Source organism: Myotis brandtii, unplaced genomic scaffold, assembly GCF_000412655.1.
Source record: "Myotis brandtii unplaced genomic scaffold, ASM41265v1 scaffold230, whole genome shotgun sequence".
In the NCBI taxonomy this organism is placed as follows: Eukaryota; Metazoa; Chordata; class Mammalia; order Chiroptera; family Vespertilionidae; genus Myotis; species Myotis brandtii.
This window is the reverse complement of record NW_005358650.1, coordinates 4035328-4055664: the sequence shown is the minus strand read 5'-3', so window position 1 is coordinate 4055664 and position 20337 is coordinate 4035328. Positions and strand designations below refer to the sequence as shown.

At 44.2% G+C, this 20337-nt stretch overlaps 1 protein-coding gene across 4 annotated transcripts in view; it reads left to right on the top strand.

Moving 5' to 3' along the window:
• The window catches only part of EFNA5 (ephrin-A5), a 277454-nt gene extending 268328 nt beyond the window's left edge, over window positions 1–9126 (top strand). For 3 of the 4 annotated variants that reach the window (XM_005866439.2, XM_014539883.1, XM_014539882.1), the window contains exons 3-5: window positions 701–766; window positions 1159–1239; window positions 5921–9126. In XM_005866439.2, the coding sequence (XP_005866501.1) occupies window positions 701–766; window positions 1159–1239; window positions 5921–6042 (269 nt within the window). In that variant the 3' untranslated portion in view covers window positions 6043–9126. The remainder of the gene's footprint in view (window positions 1–700; window positions 767–1158; window positions 1240–5920) is intronic. The other variant, XM_005866440.2, reaches the window with a different exon arrangement.
• Window positions 9127–20337: the final 11211 nt, after the last annotated feature.

Here is a 20337-nt window from a genome sequence, read left to right as displayed (position 1 = left end):
TAAGCCCACTTTATTAATTCCATCCTTCTCTGTGGCACATTTTTTAAAATAAACGTGCCATTGCATAGCGCTGTCTCAATAGCATATTGTACTTATAATGCGTGATGGAAGTGGCTGGGCTCTGCTTAGTCATATAGAACTCGGAGCCAAGCTCTGAGCAGACCCTCTAATTGAATTACCTGCAAAGCATTGACAGACAGGCTCTGAGGACAGACAAAGCTTTGCTTTCCGCAGCAGAGGCAGGTCGTGGTTAAGTTGCCCTTGTAACTATCTGTGGTTGGTTTCTGCCAGCGCTTTCACCATGGGCTCTGCTGGGCCCCCGCGCCCTGCAGCGGAGGAGGAGGTGGAGCTCTGTGAAAGCGGGAGGGCTCAAACATTATCTTCTTATTTTAGAGAAAATTGATAACAGATCAAGTTAAATGGAAGAGCCTTTGAAATAAAAATCCAAAGCATTTTCTGTAGATTACCAGCATTCTTGTGTGATTCTTCATCTTATTGAAAAGAGAACACAGGGGTAGAAAAGTAGCTCTTTCTGTAAGACTCTGTGCCAATCTGAAAAGTATTTTTGTTTTAACTTCTGGGAAGAATTAGAGTGTGCTCCGTTTATTCAGGAACGAATTGATGGCAGACCGCTTGCATTTGGAAATGAAGAGTAATCATCTGTTGTCTTCTCCCCTCTCTCTCCTTGTCCTGTCCACAGCCTCTGCAATCCCAGATAATGGAAGAAGGTCCTGTCTAAAGCTCAAAGTCTTTGTGAGACCAACAAGTAAGTTCCCTCGAATGAGCTTCAGAGGGTGGCTTCACTGCGCATGCTTGATTGTGTGGTCTGGTGCACAGCGGTAACACTTTTTTTACTGTTAAATCCTGTGTGGTATCTGTTTTGTATATCAACATTCATGTTTTAGTTTTCATCAGATTTTTTCTCATCATTCTTCATGATGCTTTTATTTTTAAGTACACAGCAGTTGCTAACTTGTTGTTTCTTAGACTGTTGTATGTGCACAGCAAATGGGAACAATATTGGCATTTTGATACATGCCATTGATTGTAAAACAATCTACATAAATAAAAGGAAAAAAAATAGAGAGAAAGAAAGAAACGGGAGTTTAAGGGTGTCTGCACTAACATATTTGGCTGTTATCTCTATTTTTGTTATAGATAGCTGTATGAAAACTATAGGTGTTCATGATCGTGTTTTCGATGTTAACGACAAAGTAGAAAATTCATTAGAACCAGCAGGTTAGTATGCTTAGAGAATCTCTTTTAACCAATGCATCTCTCTGGTGCTTCAGTACTTTTTTTCCTTTCTTCCTCTCTGCATGTTTGCATGTTAGAGTTGCTGTGCTTTTTGCTCATTGCTAGCAATGCTAATATTACTTATATTCTACTTCATTCCTACAGTATCTCTGTGTAGTGCATGGTAGATAAAATGACTTTTCTTTTTTGGACATGGGTTTGATATAACACAGTATCCTAATGTAGAGCCCCATCAGAATGCTAAAACTTCACTACTTTTTACCATATCCTCCGAGCATGCTGGTGAGTCACCCTGAATATTAATGGATCTGTTTTCATGTAAGACAAAAGCATTTCTATTGTATATGCTTATCAAATTTTCTTTTACATTATGTCCAAATCTGCAGATACAATAGTAACTAATTCAACATAATTTAGTTTTCTCTGCAAATTCACATGCATCACTGAAGTGATCTAAAGAACTATTTGTGCTATTATTAATAGTCATGGATTTGGAGAAGTATAGTCATGTTGCCTCCTAATACCATAAATTCACACACCTACTGCTCCCACAAATGTATTTGTCTATCGAGCGAAATGTGGTCCTTGATTAATAAGACAGAGTAAGTCTACATAGATTTTTTTTCTATTACTAACTTCTACACACCCAAACTTTCCCATCATTGCAGAAAAAGAAACACCCACAAAAACACTCATTGAAGCATTTATAATGGAGATCATGTAAACTGTCCATTTGGTTATGAATAAATTCAATCTGGCTATTTAATGCAAATCTAGACTGTGAGGAGTGGGAGCCCCAGTCCATTGTTCACTGAGGAGTGTGCCTCAATGCCCCCTTTGCGCGCCTTCCTCAGGTTTCCTTACCCGTCTTCTATAATGACCTCAAAGCTTAAGGGAAATAAAATTATTTCCTCTACACAGAAAGATGTGAGCTCCCTACTCCCACTTTTGTAAACAGATACTCTCTTTCACCTATTTGCAGTAGGACTTCTTTCTTATTGTCCTAGAAATTATCCTTTGAGCATTATTACTGGGACACACAGTCAATGAGCCTGAGGGAAACTTAGCCTGAGTAAATGTGGTGCCTCAGGACATACAATAGCTTTCACATTGTAACTGACAGGCGGAGTTAGGTTTTTTCCCCCCAAGCATTCTTGTTTTTCTAAGGCAGGCGTCTTACCCAGAGCACAAATGAGAGGTGTGCACAATAAGCTCTCAGAGGCCCCAGTGGCTCCCTAGGGATCAGTTAGCCACTTTAGAAAGTTGCAAGGAATGAGGGGAGACGTTTTAATTGTGTCCTGGAAATCTGGAAGCATCTCTTGTGGCTTTTCAAGGCCCCAGACTCCTCACAAGCTCGAGGACTCAGGCCACCATAGGACCTGTGAGTTCAATGGGATCCCCTGGAAGGACCATAGTTACTCTTCCTTTTATAACGGAGATTTTCCCAGGTCACATAGCCAGTTAGAGACAGATCCAGGCTTCTCTCACCTCCCATTCCAATGATAATATAAATAGGACCCTCTCCTGGCTTTGCTAATGTCATGCATAGAATGACTGGCAAAGTTCGGCATGTTATCAACATAACTTACCCTGAGTTATGAGTTTCCGATGCATGCTGTTAGCGAATGTAGGCGTATCTTTCCAATCTTTTTCCAGGTAAATCCCATTGCCTAGCAAGAAAGTAGAGGCTGTTTAGAAATATAACAGATAGTGTGTGTTTCTCTGCTACTTAAGAGGCCATAGGGAAAGGCAACATATTGGGATGTGTTCATATGTGAGCATATTTCACTGTCTTTTAGGAAACAGGCTCTTTTCCACTGAGCATTTAAAAATTCATGATTAGTGCACATGTAGCTGATGGAAGTTTGCAGAATGTAGTCAGGGAGAGAGTGGGAGGGGACTGTGCCTGCACAGGCATCCACTCAGGAAAAGCACCTGAGTTAGCCATGACTGTGCTTAGGGCTTTCTGGTGAGCATCTTCACAGAAAAAGGAAGACAATTGGCCCTACCATCCCTGGCTGTATAAATAATAGTTTGAGTACTTCACCTTGTTCCTTAGAAAATTCAGTCTGATTTGCAGCTGGGCAGCACGGTGTTGAAGGGCTGAGTGTAGGCCCAGACTTTGAGTGTGTCAGGCCTGGAAGGACTCCACTGCATGCTCTCAGCAACGTGTACTAATTCACCTGTCTTCGGAATGTGTTGTGTTTGATATTTGCTTGCACACTCTGCCTGCCAGTTTCCTATCATCAGGGATACAGGATGATCTCAGGGCAGACATGTGCCACATAATATGCTCCAAACTATTGCTAGTGTCCTCCCCGTTAACCATGGAAACCCTCCTGTGGTGGAATCTTAGAGCCAGGAGGCAGACTTGACTTGGCTGCTGAAGAGGAATAGTTTCTTCTTCCAAGCTGCAGTTACGAGTGTTAGAAACTCATGTTTAGGTGTAATTGCCATTGAGGTAGATTGTGCTTATGAATTCCCTCGTGGAATTCTAAAATTGTTATGATTTACCCAAATGGCAGCAGGTTTCTCATTCTGCTTCTCAGGCGCCATAGGCTCTCCCAACAGTGAGGCCCTGTTTTAACCGAAGTGTGCTTTGGAGACTCCTGATCCAGGACCAGCCTGTTGCAGGGAGAACCGTGATGCCTAAAGGCACAGATTTTCCCTGTGAGGGCAAGATGGTACCTGCCGACAGGGCCGAAAAGCACATTATTGAGCCTCTTGCTTCACTTTAGAAAAAACAAGCGCTTTTTTCTCAGTGTCCTGCAGATTCATTCACCCTGTCTTGTGCTGTGGGCTGGAACAATGGACGGCCCTCCCTGAGCACCCTGGAGGGACAGCCAGGGCTGGTCCCCTTCAAGCTCACACAGAGGACCTAAGTGTTACTTGGGTATGGTAATAGCTTAGTAAAAAGGAGGTGGAGAAGAACCCCATCACTGATGTAACTTCAGGTGTATAACAAGCACTCCATCCTCAGGGTTTATAGCTTTTTTTCACAATTAAACCTGCAGTACTCTGTTGTTCTGATTGACACTATACTGGTGCTCTTAAATGATTTGAATTTTAATTTCAGGGCTATTAAGAGCATTTACATCTATACCTTCGCAAAGCTGAGAGAGAAGAGTCCACAAGTATTGGGCTAGAAGCTGTGGGGCTTTATATTTTCCTCTGCGTCCATTTAACTTCCCATTCTTGCTTCCTAACCTTTTCTAGTCTCCTGAGCTAATAGCCACTCTCTGCAGGTTTGCTGAGGGCCTCAGGGGCGCAGCAGCTTCCATGCAAGGACAGGCTAACCTAAGAGCCCTCCAGGGCAGAAGACGCACAGCTGAAAAAACATACTTCTTAGTTCATATTGGGAATGGATGTGACGAACAGATATGCCCCCACTGACATATCTGAAGCAGGGGCTGAAAAGGGGTCACTTTAGGACAAATAATAAGGGAGTGTGACTCTACGCAGTGAAGGAAAAGCATCCTTGTTGTGACATGTTGTGCGGTATGAAAATGTGAACAAATTTATCCATGAAGGGGTTTGAGGTGGGTCATTCAGGGATTATCCTCTCAGGTCTACAAAATTGAGAGCAGTCTCCCTTGTCACCGTTCTCTCTGAATGACTGGGAGAGAAGCCAGGGCAAAAGTGGCTGAGCTCCTACAGGAAGGGTCCCTTGGTGCTAAAATAAAATCTACCACAGAGCCCCACTGTGAGTCCCAAGGACACAGTCTAAAAGCATAAGTTAGGCCAGGTGGAAGGAAGGAGGTGTACAAAGCCTCCAGTCTATCTTTGGGTACTAATTGCTGCAAAGTTCCTGTTTCAGAGTTAAGCCTGTTAATCATGCAGATCAGGAAGTCTCTGGAAAGTCAGAGGCAGCCTCAGAGAACACTTTCTAGCTAAATAAAGGAAGCTTACCTCACTTAATCCATTTTACTTAGAGGAGAATTTGCATCCACGCCGATCATTTTTGTGTGCCACGCTTCAGCCTGATAAAAGCCAAAATAGTTTAAGTTCAAGTAATTGAATCCTAGCACTACCGGGTTTGTAATGGAAATAGCACCATAATTGATGCCTAATTGTAAGCAAACCAGTGGGCACTGGTGTCTTCAGGTTTAGTGGGCATTAGTTATGTATTTTTAAATGCTGTTGTTTTGGCATTTGATTTTTCATATTTGAACATTCATCTAGGCTTCCAACAACCAGGCATTCAACACTAATCCTATGAAACTGCTTAAAATGAGGAAAACGGGTAGCCCATTCTGGTTAACCACTACTATGCCAACATCACTGCCCCCACCCCGGACATGTTACTTGCTTCTCTGTGGCACGTTGGGTTTAAAAGGTCCACTCAGATATCTCAGGTTTGGGCAAGGTGTGTCTGACTGCTGGCTAACAGAGGAGCTCATGTGCCAAAGGTTACATACAGTGTGTGCATACCCGCCCCCTCAATTTTTAAGGAAACACTATTGCTGAGAAAGTCCAATGTTCTCTGCTTCTCCTCTGTTTGCTGTAAATAATGAGTGATTATGCAGACATGAAAGTCAATGGTGGCACAAGGTTCATTACCTTACCTTGCAGAGGGTGGCCAGGTCTGTGAGCAGCAGGCTGCTGCGAGAGAGTTATTAAGGATGTGAAATCTCATTGGAATGTGTGCTTTCTGTTTGAACAGATGACACCGTACATGAGTCAGCCGAGCCATCCCGTGGCGAGAACGCGGCACAGACACCCAGGATACCCAGCCGCCTTTTGGCAATCCTACTGTTCCTCCTGGCGATGCTTTTGACATTATAGCACAGTCTCCTCCCGTCACCTGTCACAGAAAACACCAGGGTCTTGGAACACCAGAGATCCACCTAACTGCTCATCCTAAGAAGGGACTTGTGATTGGTTGCTTTGGCAGATGTCAGATTTTTGTTTTCTTTCTTTCAGCCTGAATTCTAAGGAACAACTTGGGGCCTGTGGGGGCTCAAGTAGTTGCTGCCTCCCTCACCCCACCCCCGCCCTTGCCCTTGACTTTTCTCACCCCTTCCAAATTAAATGGACTCCAGATGAAAATGCCAAATTGTCGTAGTGACCCCGGTGGTCAGCAGCGCCTGCGCACTCTCCTGTAGGAGCTCCCCTTTAGGGCCCTGTGTCAGCAGCACGTGGACGAGGAAGAATAGTGGCAGATGCAGCCGGGGATGGCGAGGCCCAGGAGGGTTCTTCTCTCCCATCCAATATTTATGCCTTTTCATTCAGGACTGTAAGAGAATCGTGCAGGGCAGCATGTCACCATGTCACGTCCAGAGGGGAGGTATTAAGGACAGGTATAATATTACACTATTTCCTCTAGGGTGTGTAAATGAACAGGCTTCTAAAAGGTTGAGACACTTTTTTTTTTTTAGATGACTGTCTTGACAGCAAAATGTGTGCTCCATAAAAGAAGCCTTTTTCCTAGGCGGCGGGTAGGGTGCCGGAATGCTACCCAGAGCGAGTGCGCGTGACATCAGAGAAAACTTAGGTTTGGTGGGGGTGTGTATGTATGAGTGCCTCTAATTTTTTTGGTGACTGGGCGGTATACACCAGATTATTTTTCCCTTTGACTACAGATCACCATGGTGCTACAACTATTTTTGTTTTTAAAGAAATTCAAAGAGGCATTTTTATGAATAAAGTGACCTTCCCCAAGGCTGACAAGCCAGGGTTGATGAGTGCATCATGGAATAGCTTTGAATCCTCCTCTGGGGCACACTTTGTACCAAGGAACACAGGTCCGTGGCCAGAGGAGAGGTGATTTGGCTTTGCTGGAGCGCCAGTGTGCCGTGGCCTTTCCCCGACTCCCACCCTAGCACCCACGTTTTGCTCCACACTCGGTGACGACAGGGGCTCGGACACAAACCCCTGGCACCCGGAGAGTCAGTCAGCACGACTTGGGAGGGCTAAAGGGAAATTTGGAATAAAAATTCCAAAGTGTGGAATAAAAAAAATTCAAGTGTTGATTTTATATTCTTTCCCTTTCTGACACAGCCTGAAAGCGTAGGGGGAACATGTGTTTATCGGTGGGAGATAAACAAGATGGAGTCCCAAAGACTTTAACAAAATATTTTTTTAAAAATCCACTAGAATAGAAAATACATTATTTAGATATACTTTATGCTGAGAGTGTATATGCTTGTCCTATTTAAACTTGTGAGAAAAAGTGGTATCCCTTGATACATTTAGAAATATGGAGGCTATCTTGTTTCCTTGTGGGGGTGGGGCGGAAGGAGAATACATGCAGGATGACCCTGTCTGCTTAAGGAATCTCAGCATGGCCAGCAAGGGATGTTTCCAGTTAGTTACCAGGAAATGCACGCCTTGGGGGCTTCTACTGGTGAAGCTATCACGAACTTTGAACTCGGAAGCCTAGACAGGGAAGAGCGGCAGACCAAGGGAAAAGAAATCTTGCCGTTTCTGCTATTGCACGACATCAACAGAAAACATGCCTTTCGAAACAAAACAAAAAATATATGCGATGATCATGTGAGATGTGAACAATTGGAAGAATTCCAGCAAAATAAGTGATTTTAAAAAATGTATGTGTTAAAAAAAGGTGAGGGGGGGGGGTCTTCTTATGGACCGATTTCGTGAATGGGAACTTGGTAAGCATCAGGAGTAGTTCTGAATTAGAGAAGTATGTGCGAGAAGGCAGCTAGCTGTAAAGGCGCTGCTCCCTGGGGAGCTGTGCACGTGTTGAAATGTAACCCGGGCTTACCTGATCTGTTTGGGGGGTGTTGCTGCTGGTCTCTGTGCCCTGGGAACCAGTGAGTGGGGCCGCCAGCCTCGCAGATACTATGGGTCCTGTCCCCCCAGACATCAGGGCCTTCTCGGGTGTGGCATGGCAGAGTCTTGTCACAGAGGCAGCCACCATTTCGCTGCAACAAAAGTTCACAGCATTGGATTCTTTTTTTCCTTCAACTGTTTAGCTGCTCAGTACTCTCAGTAATGTCCAATAATACTTCTTTTTATGAATAGTTACACAGGCTTGTTGGTCCAGTGGGATATGGGTAGGAGGGAAAGAGATACCTTCTAAAATGGATCAATAGTCAGAACCAAAATAATACTGCATGTTCTATAACCACAAGGAAATCAAATGATCCTGTAATGATGCCAGTTAGTCATAACTACATTAGCAGTGCTAATTTCATTTTAGAAATGGTGACTTCTGTGGTTTTCCTAGCATTTGTCTCTAACAAATGATGAAATAATTACTCATGGCCCTCTCTGCCACTCTCTTTCATTTTTCACAGTGAAATTAGACCCCTTCCCTTCACCATTGTGCCACTGCAAATTAAGTTTAAAAAAAGAAAAAAGTAGCAAGACTATCCATACCAGTAGACAGTGTGCTTCTCTACCTATAAAGTGATGTAATCGTAGGTAATGCTTGCCGCGGAGTTTTCAAGAAGATGATTGGTATCAGGCAGTTTTCATCTTGTCCAAAAAGTGCTGGTGGCCTTTTGTGGTGTCGTGACAACCCTCTGGGGGCTTAGGAAGATGTCGATGCAACTTGGTAGGAGCTTTTCATTTCAAAAAAACAATTCAAAAGTCTGAAGGGCAGCCTTCGCTGCCACTCAGCCCATGAGTCAGACCCCAGCGACCTTTGCCCCCGGTTGCCTAGGGCTTTGCAACATGAAGCAGGGAAATAAGGATCTGTCTGTTTAGTGGATACCGTGTATCCTTTGATAGGCCAGGTAACAGTTTGTGTTAGTTTAGACTCTTGTTTTGTACTGTACTTTCTTGGGTGGCAGAGGAAAGAAAAGTAAAACATTAAAAAAAAACTGCGTTCTTTAAATTCTGTATTATTAGCAACCTCTGTTGTATATAGTGTTTGATAATAAAGTATTAATTTGATTCTTATGTCTTTTGTAAGTGAGAACACTAGTCTTTCAGGATACAAAACAGGCCTTGAGGCTCTGAAACACCCCATGCATACTTGCCTGAGAAGAGAGGCCGCTCCACGCAGGACTCCCCTATGGTCATCGCACGCCCAGTCCTTAAGACTCCACCATCTGGGGACCTGGAACAACATGACTTTTTTTTAATCACTATTTTGGCCTCAATGTTTTCAAGGTCTGATGTTGGAGCCCTGTGGTGTGTGTAGGGTGTGTGTGTGTGTGTGTGTGTGTGTGTGTGTGTGTGTATGTATTTCCACCCCAGCATGTTGGTATGGAAAGGTTTAGGGAATTTAGGAACAGTTCTGCATTTGGTTTGGTTTTGTCTGTGGTGGCTTGCACACAATTTCATTTTCCCCCGGGAAGAGTCTTACTAGTATCACGCAGCCCAGGTACGGGAAAGGTTGCAGAGTCCCTTCGGGGAGGTTAAATGGGGCTGTTTCCCTGTGTCACTGTGAAAGGAAGAGTCACATCGTACCTGTGGGTTTCCAGGAACTTTGCTTTTCTCTGGTGCCTTAGCAACGGCAGCAGCCATTTTTATCATTTCCCCCAAATTAGAAAAACCGTTTAAACGCCTCCTCTCCATTCACTGCTCTCAGAGCTGTGGTCACTGGTGTTTATTTTGACAACCACCTCCACCAGCACCCCATTTGCCTACAACCCCCCCCTTTATTTCTTATGCTTATATTGTCGCCAGCCTTTCTCCCACGTCCCATTTTCCCTCAGAACCGTGAATGGGCAGGTCTGTCTCTGGTTTGGCATCACTGAACTTTTCCCATGCGTTGGCCCCAGAGCCGCTCGGATGTGAGACAAATCTCCCTACAATGGGCTTGCTCCCATTGTCTGTACAGTTTAATAGATGCTGGCATGTTGGAGGTTACCCATGAGTCAAAATCCGCTTTCCATGCTTCCTCTTGACACCCCATTGAAGCCGCTCATTGTGTGTGCGTCTGGGTGTGAAGTCCAGCCCCGTGTGGTCCTGCGCTTGTGCCGCCTGCTTTGCAGCTCCTTTGCACTGACCCATCGAGTGCTGTTTTGAAATGCTTACATTATATAAACCTAAAAGAAAATGTAAAAAATAAGATAAAGTAAAACACCCCACATAAAAAAAACCCATATGATCTGTGTCTGTACATACACGTGTCCGTACTAGTATACCTAAATAAAAATGAAAGATTTTCATCATTTTAATTGGAGCCCTCCTTCTACTTCTTTGTTCCTTGAATGGCGCCTTTATTTCAGGGGCTACTTTTACTCTGCTGACTTTTCAAAATCTGTGTGGACAGAAAAGAGACAGGACACGCACCAGAGGCCTGCGAAGTTCAAAGAATGCAGGGTTAGAAATGGCCCTGTAGCTAGGCCCAGTCCAGGTATTCTGATGAGAAAATGGTGAGCTTTCAGCCTTTCTCTGTACTTGAGCCTTAAAATATGACAAGCCCTGCATCCTACAATGTACCAGGGCTAATTATAAAGTATGTTCTTTTACTTTGCCTATATTTTTTCACCCCCATAAAGAAAACAACATAATAAGCTTTTTTCCAGCAAACATCTTAAACTTCTGAAAGAAATAATGACCATTATAGTAATAATCCCTTCAGTATAACCCAAAGCCTCAATTCTTACTATCAAGAAAGAACTAATTTACCACTGTGTGACGTTGGGCAAGTCACACCCTAATCAATAACTGACAGGGTTGTATATAACTGATTCGCTTGATTTTCGGAATATTGCCCTTGCTAGGTACTCTCACACCCATTTTGCATCTGGGTGATGTGAGTTTTTGTCTCTGATGACGACATTGCTATAAGCACAATTTGAAAATTTTATCTGTGGAAGGAAAAAGCCTTAAATATCTGATATAATAGACCCGTAATGCATTTCAAGACTTGGCTTTAATTACACCATGTTAACATTAAACTCATTGAAGGCTTCTTATTATAGTTAATTATTTGACAGGACACTAAACAGTAATTATAACTTACTATAACTTTTTTTGTAATGAAGAATGACAGCTTTAGAGAATGAGGAATAACTCATATAAAAGAAATGTACTGGACCACCTACATGATAGTTTAAACCAGAACAGCATGACGTTGTCATTATCATCATCACCATCATCAAAAGCATTTAAGTGATCATGCCATTGTGCTCAGTGCTGTGCAGAATCAAGTTTATGTTTATAATGTGTAATTTCAAAGTTTACAACATACGGCCGACATGTGTGAGCAAAATAGAGTACCAATTTATAAAGTAGAAGAATATAAAATTCAAGCATTTACATTATGCATAAAAAAGAGGGGAGATAGATTTTTTTTTTAAAATAAAGTGAATGAGGGGAAAAGTTGGGGATTCTAATATTAGGAAGCTAAGAGTTAAAGGAAATCATCTTTACAAATAAAATGAGGTTAAGAGCTTCTCACAAAATAGAAAACGGTTAGTTAAGAATCATTGTAGTCTATAAGCGAATGGTGCAGAGTATGGAGTCAGTGTTCAGAGTAGCTACAAAGCTAATTGCAGAAACGAGAAAACACAAGACAACGTCTGAGTGTCACTGAAGCAAATTATGAGGATATTGGTCCAGAGAAATCACCATAGTACACTAAGGAAGTAGAGGAATTGCTGAAAATATGACAATTTCAGATTTTGCTTTAAAGAATAATCAGGTAACTGTTCCTGAAGCTGTGACTGCAGGTACACCAAGTCGTGAGATGTCCAGGATCTTACCCAGGTGAAAGCTACCTGACACACAGAGAAAAGGAATAAAATGCAAAATTGGGGACTAAGATCATTTGAAGGTGACTGTGAGTCCCTGATTAAAAGGCCAGTTCCCAATAGACAGTGTTGCACACTCTAATGCAGGGGTCCTCAAACTACGGCCCGAGGGCCACATGCAAATACAAATATTGTATTTGTTCCCGTTTTGTTTTTTTACTTCAAAATAAGATATGTGCAGTGTGCATAGGAATTTGTTCATAGTTTTTTTTTTAAACTATAGTCCGGCCCTCCAACGGTCTGAGGGACAGTGAACTGGCCCCCTGTTTAAAAAGTTTGAGGACCCCTGCTCTAATGGGAAGGCATGCCAGATGAAAGGGGGGACTATGAGCAGTGGTGCATGAACCACACTTAATTTGCTTGGTAACAAAGTGTTTAGAATATTTGAGTCATTTAAGGCCATGGTCGGCAAACTGTGGTTCGCAAGCCAAATGCGGCTCTTTGGCCCCTTGAGTGTGGCTCTTCCTAAGCCTTAGGAGTACCCTAATTAAGTTAATAACAATGTACCTACCTATATAGTTTAAGTTTAAAAATTTTGGCTCTCAAAAGAAATTTCAATCATTGTACTGTTGATATTTGGCTCTGTTGACTAATGAATTTGCCAACCACTGATCTAAGGTGCTATATGAAAAGAACCATAGGGGAAATTTTGGTGAATAAAACACAGGTCTGTATCTGAATCTCTTATCCCAGGGATAATGATGAGAATCTTTTACCTCATTATAGGAATACTACATATAAAAAAGCCTAAGCAACCGGCCTATCGGCCAACCAGCCAATAACTATGATGCACACTGACCACCAGGGGGCAGATGCTCAACACAGGAGCTGCCGAGCTGCAGTGACTTGGCAGCTGTGGTTCTCACGTGCTGCACCCGGAACCAGAGAGGAGGAAGCCGAATTCCGGTGTGCATCACCCGAGAACCGCCCTCTTGCAATCCAGGACCCCTCGGGGGATGTTGGAGAGCTGGATTCAGCCAGATCCCCGCAGGCCAGGCAGAGGGACCAACCCCACCAGTGCACGAATCTGTGTACCAGGCCTCAGGTATATATAATCTAGGTGTCATTAGAAAGACTTCAAGAAAATTCTGATTAGTTGCCTACTGACCATTCTAAATTCTAACAGTTTCTTAGGAATTGTTTGCAAAACAGTGACTTAGAGATTGTTTGCAAAGCTTAGTTTCACCTTCTGCTGATAACATAAGTATCTTTCAGGAAAGCATTGGCAAAAAATGATGTGAAAAGCATGATTTTGCACAGTCTCTCTGGAAAACAACTGCTTCTGAAATAATTATAAATAACTAACCAGACCAATATTCTTTATCAGTTTTTATTTTGATATATCCTGCCATGTTAATCAAGTCGTTCAGGGGTTCAGTACATATGTGTGTGTTTTCTCAAAGCAGAGTTGTAACAGCTGATGGACCCTGTGAGCAGTAAATTTGCAATAATTGCATGTCCTTTTTTTATGTAGATGATAAATGAATGCATAGCTTTTTTTAAAAAAAGCAGGGAATTGCGTTGCCTAAGGAATTGGCTTGGGAGAGAGGTGATTAGCCAAAGCACGCTAAAAAACCAAACAAACAGAGAACCAAAACCCCCCAGCATCTAAGTGAAAACAGTGGGCTTGTTGTACGAATTCTGCTTCCAGGAAAGTCCCTGCCTCCCTTACCCTTTCCAAACCGAATGCAGCTTCTAAGCCCTTCTTGCATAGAAGTTTTGGATCCACCCCTAACAGTAGGCAGAAGAAAAAGGACTAAAGGCCTCCTGTTCAACATATCGCAACGTAGAGCCCCTTTGACGATTTCCATTCGAGATTATCACACTTTTCCCGGGAACCTCAGGACATGCTGAGAGTAAAACATGATTTCATTAACTTTCATTAAAAACACCTCTACCTCCCTTCTCAGTGTCCTGTGGGCGTGGCCATCTTACTCCTGGCAATGGCGCTATGTTGGCTCCACCCTAAAGGAAGGCCGGCAAGATAGTGCCGCTCACTTCAAATAAAAAGAACTTTCCGTTCCTCTTCTGTCTACTTTTTGACTCAGTTTAATTCCTGAATGTGGGGTTTTCTGTAACATTCATAAAAGAAACCTTTTTAGCAATACAACTAATAGCACCCTGAGATGGGGATGCTACCACCCGAGCTCGGGTAGGACCTGACCATTGGGGGTAAAAGCACTGCCTCAGGGATGCTGTCAGTCAGAGTTGACTCAGAAGAATTCAATCTAGTGGGTGGCTCTCTGAGTCAACAACGTGCTTTGAAAATCCTGGATGTTAGTCACGACTATTCAAGCAAGAGCTTCATGTCACTTGGTAACACGCGGGTGCTTGTCAATCTTGACAAGAACACAAAGGAAGGGACAAAAAAACCTCTGAGAATTACAATGGGAAATAGGACAATGCTTTTGCATGCTGCTTTGTTCATAAGTGCGAGGGCTTCCCTCAAACTGCACATATCATTTGAAATGCAGGTAGCCCACGTCGTTTGCTTTCCCTCACAGCCATGAATCAAGACACTAAAATGAGAGAGAACGCGATTCTTCTTACACACATCTTAGAAAAAGCATTTTATCAACGCCCTAGTATCCTCTCCTTTTTGTGTTCGGAGCTTATTCTTTTGGATCAAAACACACACACACACACACAAAATGTTCGGAGCTTATTCTTTTGGATCAAAACACACACACAAAATCACACACACACACACACTGAAAAACAAAAACAAATTTGTGTAGCACAGACTGTGGAACGCGTTAATGCTTCTGAAATGTGTGCGTTGCTTTACTAGATCTGGACACATTTTCCGCAGCAGACAGAACAAGAAGATCTGTGTCTTTTTAAATGTTTTCCTAAAGACAGTGTGCCTGCCAGAAGGCTGGCTCCATTTGTTTCTCCTGCAGGGAGCCAGTGTGTTCCTTCCCCTGAAAGATGCAGGTACTTAAGACAGTAATAGGCTTTGCGGTTTATCTGGATATTTCATCTGGAGATCTCACAGGCATGGAGAATAACACATAAACGAGGGGCTCTTCCCAGCAACTCCGGGAGGAATTAAACCGAAAGGAGGATTGTCATCACTCTTCCCTGGAGAAACAGAAGAAATCGCCTTAACTCAGGTAGCCTAGGGAAAGGCCGGAGTCAGGTTATCCGGGATTTGGACAGAGGGCCCCGTTCCTGGGACTCTTCATTCCTCAGAGCTCCGGGCGAAGGAAAACAGATGAAGTGTTTATCCCTCCTGCCTTCGAGGTTCCAAACGCACTGGAACTGGGAGCGGGGCACGAGGTAACTTCCCACATTTTCTCGTCTGAGATTTAAAAGTTTTATTATCAAAGTGGACTTTTCAAAAGTCCCTTTAATCCTATAGTTTCTCGGGACATCCCGAATGTACATGCATATTCCAACTTGTCTAAAAATTGGGAAGAATTTAAGAGACAATAATTAGTGTTGTCCCTTCTTTCTGTGGTTTCCCTGCGCTCCACACACACTCTTTTACTTTTTCTAACAATGTATCCACAGCACTTTTGTTCTTGGCATTGTCTCTGCTGAGCAGTGCAAGGGTACTGAGGGTCACTTTTGATCCATTTAAACACAAGGCTGATAACATCTCAGGCCAAAGGGCAAAACTGTAGTGGTTCCGAGAAGTCCCGCTAGGGGATGGCCAGCCAGGCCCTGCCGCGTTCACAGATCTGACCGCAGTGTAGAGAAATTTCCAGAGCCCCAGATGTAAACGGGAAACCGTCTACACGGGCAGGGAGTATCACTTGGCATTTTGGATCTTTGTCTTTTTCTCAATTCACCTGACTTTCCTACCCACAGTTACCCCAACGTTCTGAAATCAGGCAGAGCCATTGTTCCACCAATGTGTGTGCCCCAAACTTCCTTCAGTGGTCTCGCTGGCTAAGCGGGAGAGTGTGGGCTCTGAGCACTGGAGGACTCCGTCTGTGCCTCCGAGGGATGGCAAATTTGGGCACGAGGTTACATGGAGATGATAACAATTCGTGTGCGTGTGTGACTTCCTTAAAGTCCCTCATTCGGGTTGGTTCAGTCTGGACCGAACACTGGTGCACATTACAAACCCTCGATTTGCTCACTTCAGATTTGGAGGTTGCCACGAATTAGAGGGCCCTGCATTCTGCGTGGGTCTTCCCCATTCTCTGCTCCCCGTCAGCATTCAACAAAGCCAGTTAATCTCCCCGGTAAGTGACAGCTCTGCCCCTTGTAACTGGCATGGAATCAATTTTTAAACTTGATTTGAGAAGTGAGAAGAGTATCAGGAATTCAGTACTAGCAGGTGGATTCATTAGAAGCCGAGTCTGTGGTCACAAAATCTAGATGCAATTGTCATTGGGAGACAACCCCTTGGGAAATCTACATGAGGGCGTGGAGCACAGTCGTGTTACGTGCCTGCCATCCCGAGCGGGGTGACCTATACCCCCTGCCCCAAACATTTCTGATGTCTGTCCACAGCCCTGAGGGACACACAGGTAGTGGGGGGAGCTCACATTCTGAGGAGGGATCTGCAGCCTTCCCTCTGAGGGAACAGGCCCAGGCCCCCTTGATACCAGAATGCAAGTTTATATGTTTTCACAGCTTTTCCTGTGGGGGCTCTGGAGGCTCATTCTCTAGGTTTCCTATGGTGAGTCACTCCAGGGTACTGAGAGAACGGCTAAAATCGCAGCGAGTTTCTCACCTTAAAGTGAGGTTGAGCCTTGTTTCGACTGTATGTGTGTGTCCCTCCACAAGTCTCACGTGAAACCCCAATCTCCTAGGAAGATATTTGGAGACAGGACGCCTGGGAGGGGATTGGGTCATGAGGGTGGAGTCCCGTCCTTACGACAGGATTAGTGTCCTTAGAAGGAGAAGCAGGAGAGAGCTTGTGTCTCCCTGCACTCCACTGTGTGAGGACACAGCGAGAAGAAGGCTGTCTGCCTGCCAGGAGGAACTCCCTCACCAGGACCTGCCTCGCACCTTAATCTCAGCCTTACCAGCTCCGGAACGATGAGAAATAAGTCTCCACTGGTTAATCAATGAGCCACATACACTGGGCTCCATTGTGGTAGATCACTGACTTGCTGATTCTACTACAATGGCTCGATTCTTGTGGTCAAGGAAAAAGAAAAAAACAACTGGAAAGGACAGAGGGAATGTGAGGTATATCATGTTTAGAATCCAGAACCCTTTGCGATTCCGCCTTGTTGGCAAGTAACTGACATAAAGGCACGTGCAGACTGCAAGTGACTTTACTTCATCCAGAACCAGCCCCAGGAAAGAAGAGTATAAAGATTCGCTTCTTCCTTGAGCTATCATTTCTGGAGCACCCACTACAGGCCAGAACTTGTGCTGAGCACTATGGGTATTTTAAACAGGAGACTGGCTTCCCTCAGTAAAGCTCGCAGTCACGATGGGGCTATCCACGTCAGTTATGGAGCTTGCCATATCCACAGTCCCTCCTAAGGAAAAGAAAGGAAACCACATCATGGACCGCATCAGACATCCATGGGTCCTGGCTGACTGGACAGAGAGTGGGCACCTGACTCAGAGGCGGCCAATCCGCAGGCGAGGCAGTGTCCTGGAGGCCTGTGTTCTGGCGAGGAGAATACATCTCTGCCCTCACCTGCTATCCAGTGATTACCCAGGACAACTAGTACATCCTCCCTGAGAGGTCACATAAATGAATAAGCGAACCTTTATGAATCAGAAGAAAGGGGGGCAAACAAAAAGGAACAGATACACAGAAAAGCCCTAACTTCGGCCTGCTCCGCTCCACAGAGCTGCTCCCTTAAACCCAGAGTCCCTTTCCAGTTCCAGTCACTGTGATGCCTGGTCATTATCTGGCTTCCATTTTGAGGTCCTGACTCCATGATTAGCACAGGCATCCTTACAATAAGTCCTCATTATTTGAGTTAGCCTGAGTGAATCACAGTTCCTCGCAAGCAAAACAGTCTATTAAACAAATATGATAGGATCAGAGGGCTCTGAAGAAAGTGCAGTGGGAGCACAGAGGGAGTAATTAACACTGCTGGAGTTTTAAAAACCCGATTCTGAATTTCAGTGTTACAGTGCTGAAGAAATTTGCCATATTTCAAAGGTTACTACATCTACATTGACACAGTAAATGGTATATAATGACACACTTGATTTTTCTTGAAGATTCAGACTTTTTTTTGATAAGGTGAAATATAAAAATAAATACTGAAGAAATCCCCTTTTCCCTGCTGATATCCTGTACGAGTTGGCACAGGGAGGAGTTACAAGAATCAGACTCTAATTAGATAGTGTTTGAAATGGGCCAGCAAACAATGACACGGATGCCAACCACCACCACAAATGAGCTCGGGAATCAACAGTGGAGAAAAAGGACCCCCTAATCCACCAAAGAGAGCCTTCAGGGGAGCCCTTTCCCATCCACGTGTGACATTTCCTCACAGCATGTGCACTAGCAGCCGGCCTAATACTTGGATAGGTGGTCACTCCTGTCTGCTTAGCATAAGCCCCTCAGGGAAAGCAGAACTTGCTGAGCAGTCTGGATGTTCCCACTATCTTCTGGCACCTGTTAGCGGTAGGAAATGCCTCTCATTACCAAGCATAAATGCTGTCAGCAATGGCATGGAGGCATGGTGCACGCGTGCAGGCAAGAGCCACAAAACATACCGGTGCCTCTCTACAAGCGCATGCCGTTTAAACATTCTTTTTCAGCAGGGAGAATTCTTAAACTGAAGGAAACGTTTTAAGGTTTGAACGTGAGGGGCAAAACAAAAACTCCCCACACCGGTTCGAAACCGCGTGCCCTGCTGGGAGGGGTGGCAGTGGAGGCACATTGTCCCGCTTCCACGTGGCCACTGCAGAGGGGTGCTGGGTTCTTGTCCTCCCATGAAAGCTCTCAGGACTGATGGAGAGGGCCCAGTTTAGATAAACCGGATTAGAAGGAAAGAGAGAGATGGATATAATTCTTTCTTAGACACTGAAAGTGGGATGGGCATCTGCTATAATAAGTCCAACAAAAGGGCCCTGCTTATCTTAACTCCAACCTGACATCAGTAATATGCACAACTTGAGAAGTCCCTGTTAACAGAAGCAGGGGTTTATCGGGCCTTTGTAGGCTCCTGGATGAATCCGTTAGCAACACGGCCTTCAGATTCCCTCTCTTGTACTACAGTGTTTACCCTTACCGTCAGCTTGACACAAAAGCACCGTCTAGACCAGCGGTTCTCAACCTGTGGGTTGCGACCCCTTTGGGGGTCGAACGACCCTTTCACAGGGGTCGCCTAAGACCATCGGAAAACACATATATAATTACATATTGTTTTTGTGATTAATCACTTTGCTTTAATTATGTTCAATTTGTAACAATGAAATTGGGGGTCACCACAACATGAGGAACTGTATTAAAGGGTCGCGGCATTAGGAAAGTTGAGAACCCTGGTCTAGACAAAACCGAGGAATGTGCGGCTCTTCACTTCCAGGGAAGGCCTCTCCTGCTTATCTCTTTTAATTATTATTTATATTCTGCATTTGTTTCTAGGTTAAAATAAAATATCGGGGAGGAAGAGAGCCACCCTGCATTTCCGGGGCTCTGGTCTCATTAACCACATTTCTCAAAACTCTGGTACTTCAGAGAAGTTTTGCCAAGTGGCTAATGAAATGCACACAGTTGCAAAGTGTTATGAATATTTATGATGGTTTAATGATGGGATTTTTTTTTTGCATCCATGAATAATAAAGTTTCTAACAAGAACAGATAACGAGATGGGGACAAAACAGTAAAGTGGTTAATACAAGAACTGCTCTTGGAGGAACCCCACTGAGAACAGCAGGAGCTGAGGGCCTCTCCTCTCTCCACCAGAACCAAGTACAAAGCAGGGGCACAGGGGTTAGCTTATATCATCCTCCCCCCCTTTTTAATAGATATCTTCAGCTAAAATAGGCATTTTATCCCTACTTTGTGCCTAAGCTCATGTTCTCCTCTGGAGGAAAAAGTGACAGATACCCTTGTAAAGGGACCTTCCACTTCTAAGAACAGTATTTATTTCAGCCTTGGGTCGCCAGCAACATATGCTGCTTTGCCCTCTCCAGTGAAAAAGCACTTGATGGGGGCTAACATTGCTGGGCCCTTGCTCTGGAAGCTGCTGACAATCTCACAGACACCAAGCTCAATTTCGGGAAGGCCTTTCAGCAGAAGTTTCTAAAAGATAAATGGCAAAGTTGTTATCCCCATCAACATTTCATGAATTTAAGCAAATAAGCTGCCATGTAGTGATACACTATGACCCAGTTTGCTCGTCATCTCTCGAAGTCAGCCCTGGGAGCATGCTGCCTCTCACATGAAAGCCCTGGCCGTGACTCAAAGGACAGACACTGACATAATGGGGTCAAGGAACTCTGGCTAGCTGCCACCTTTGGCTCC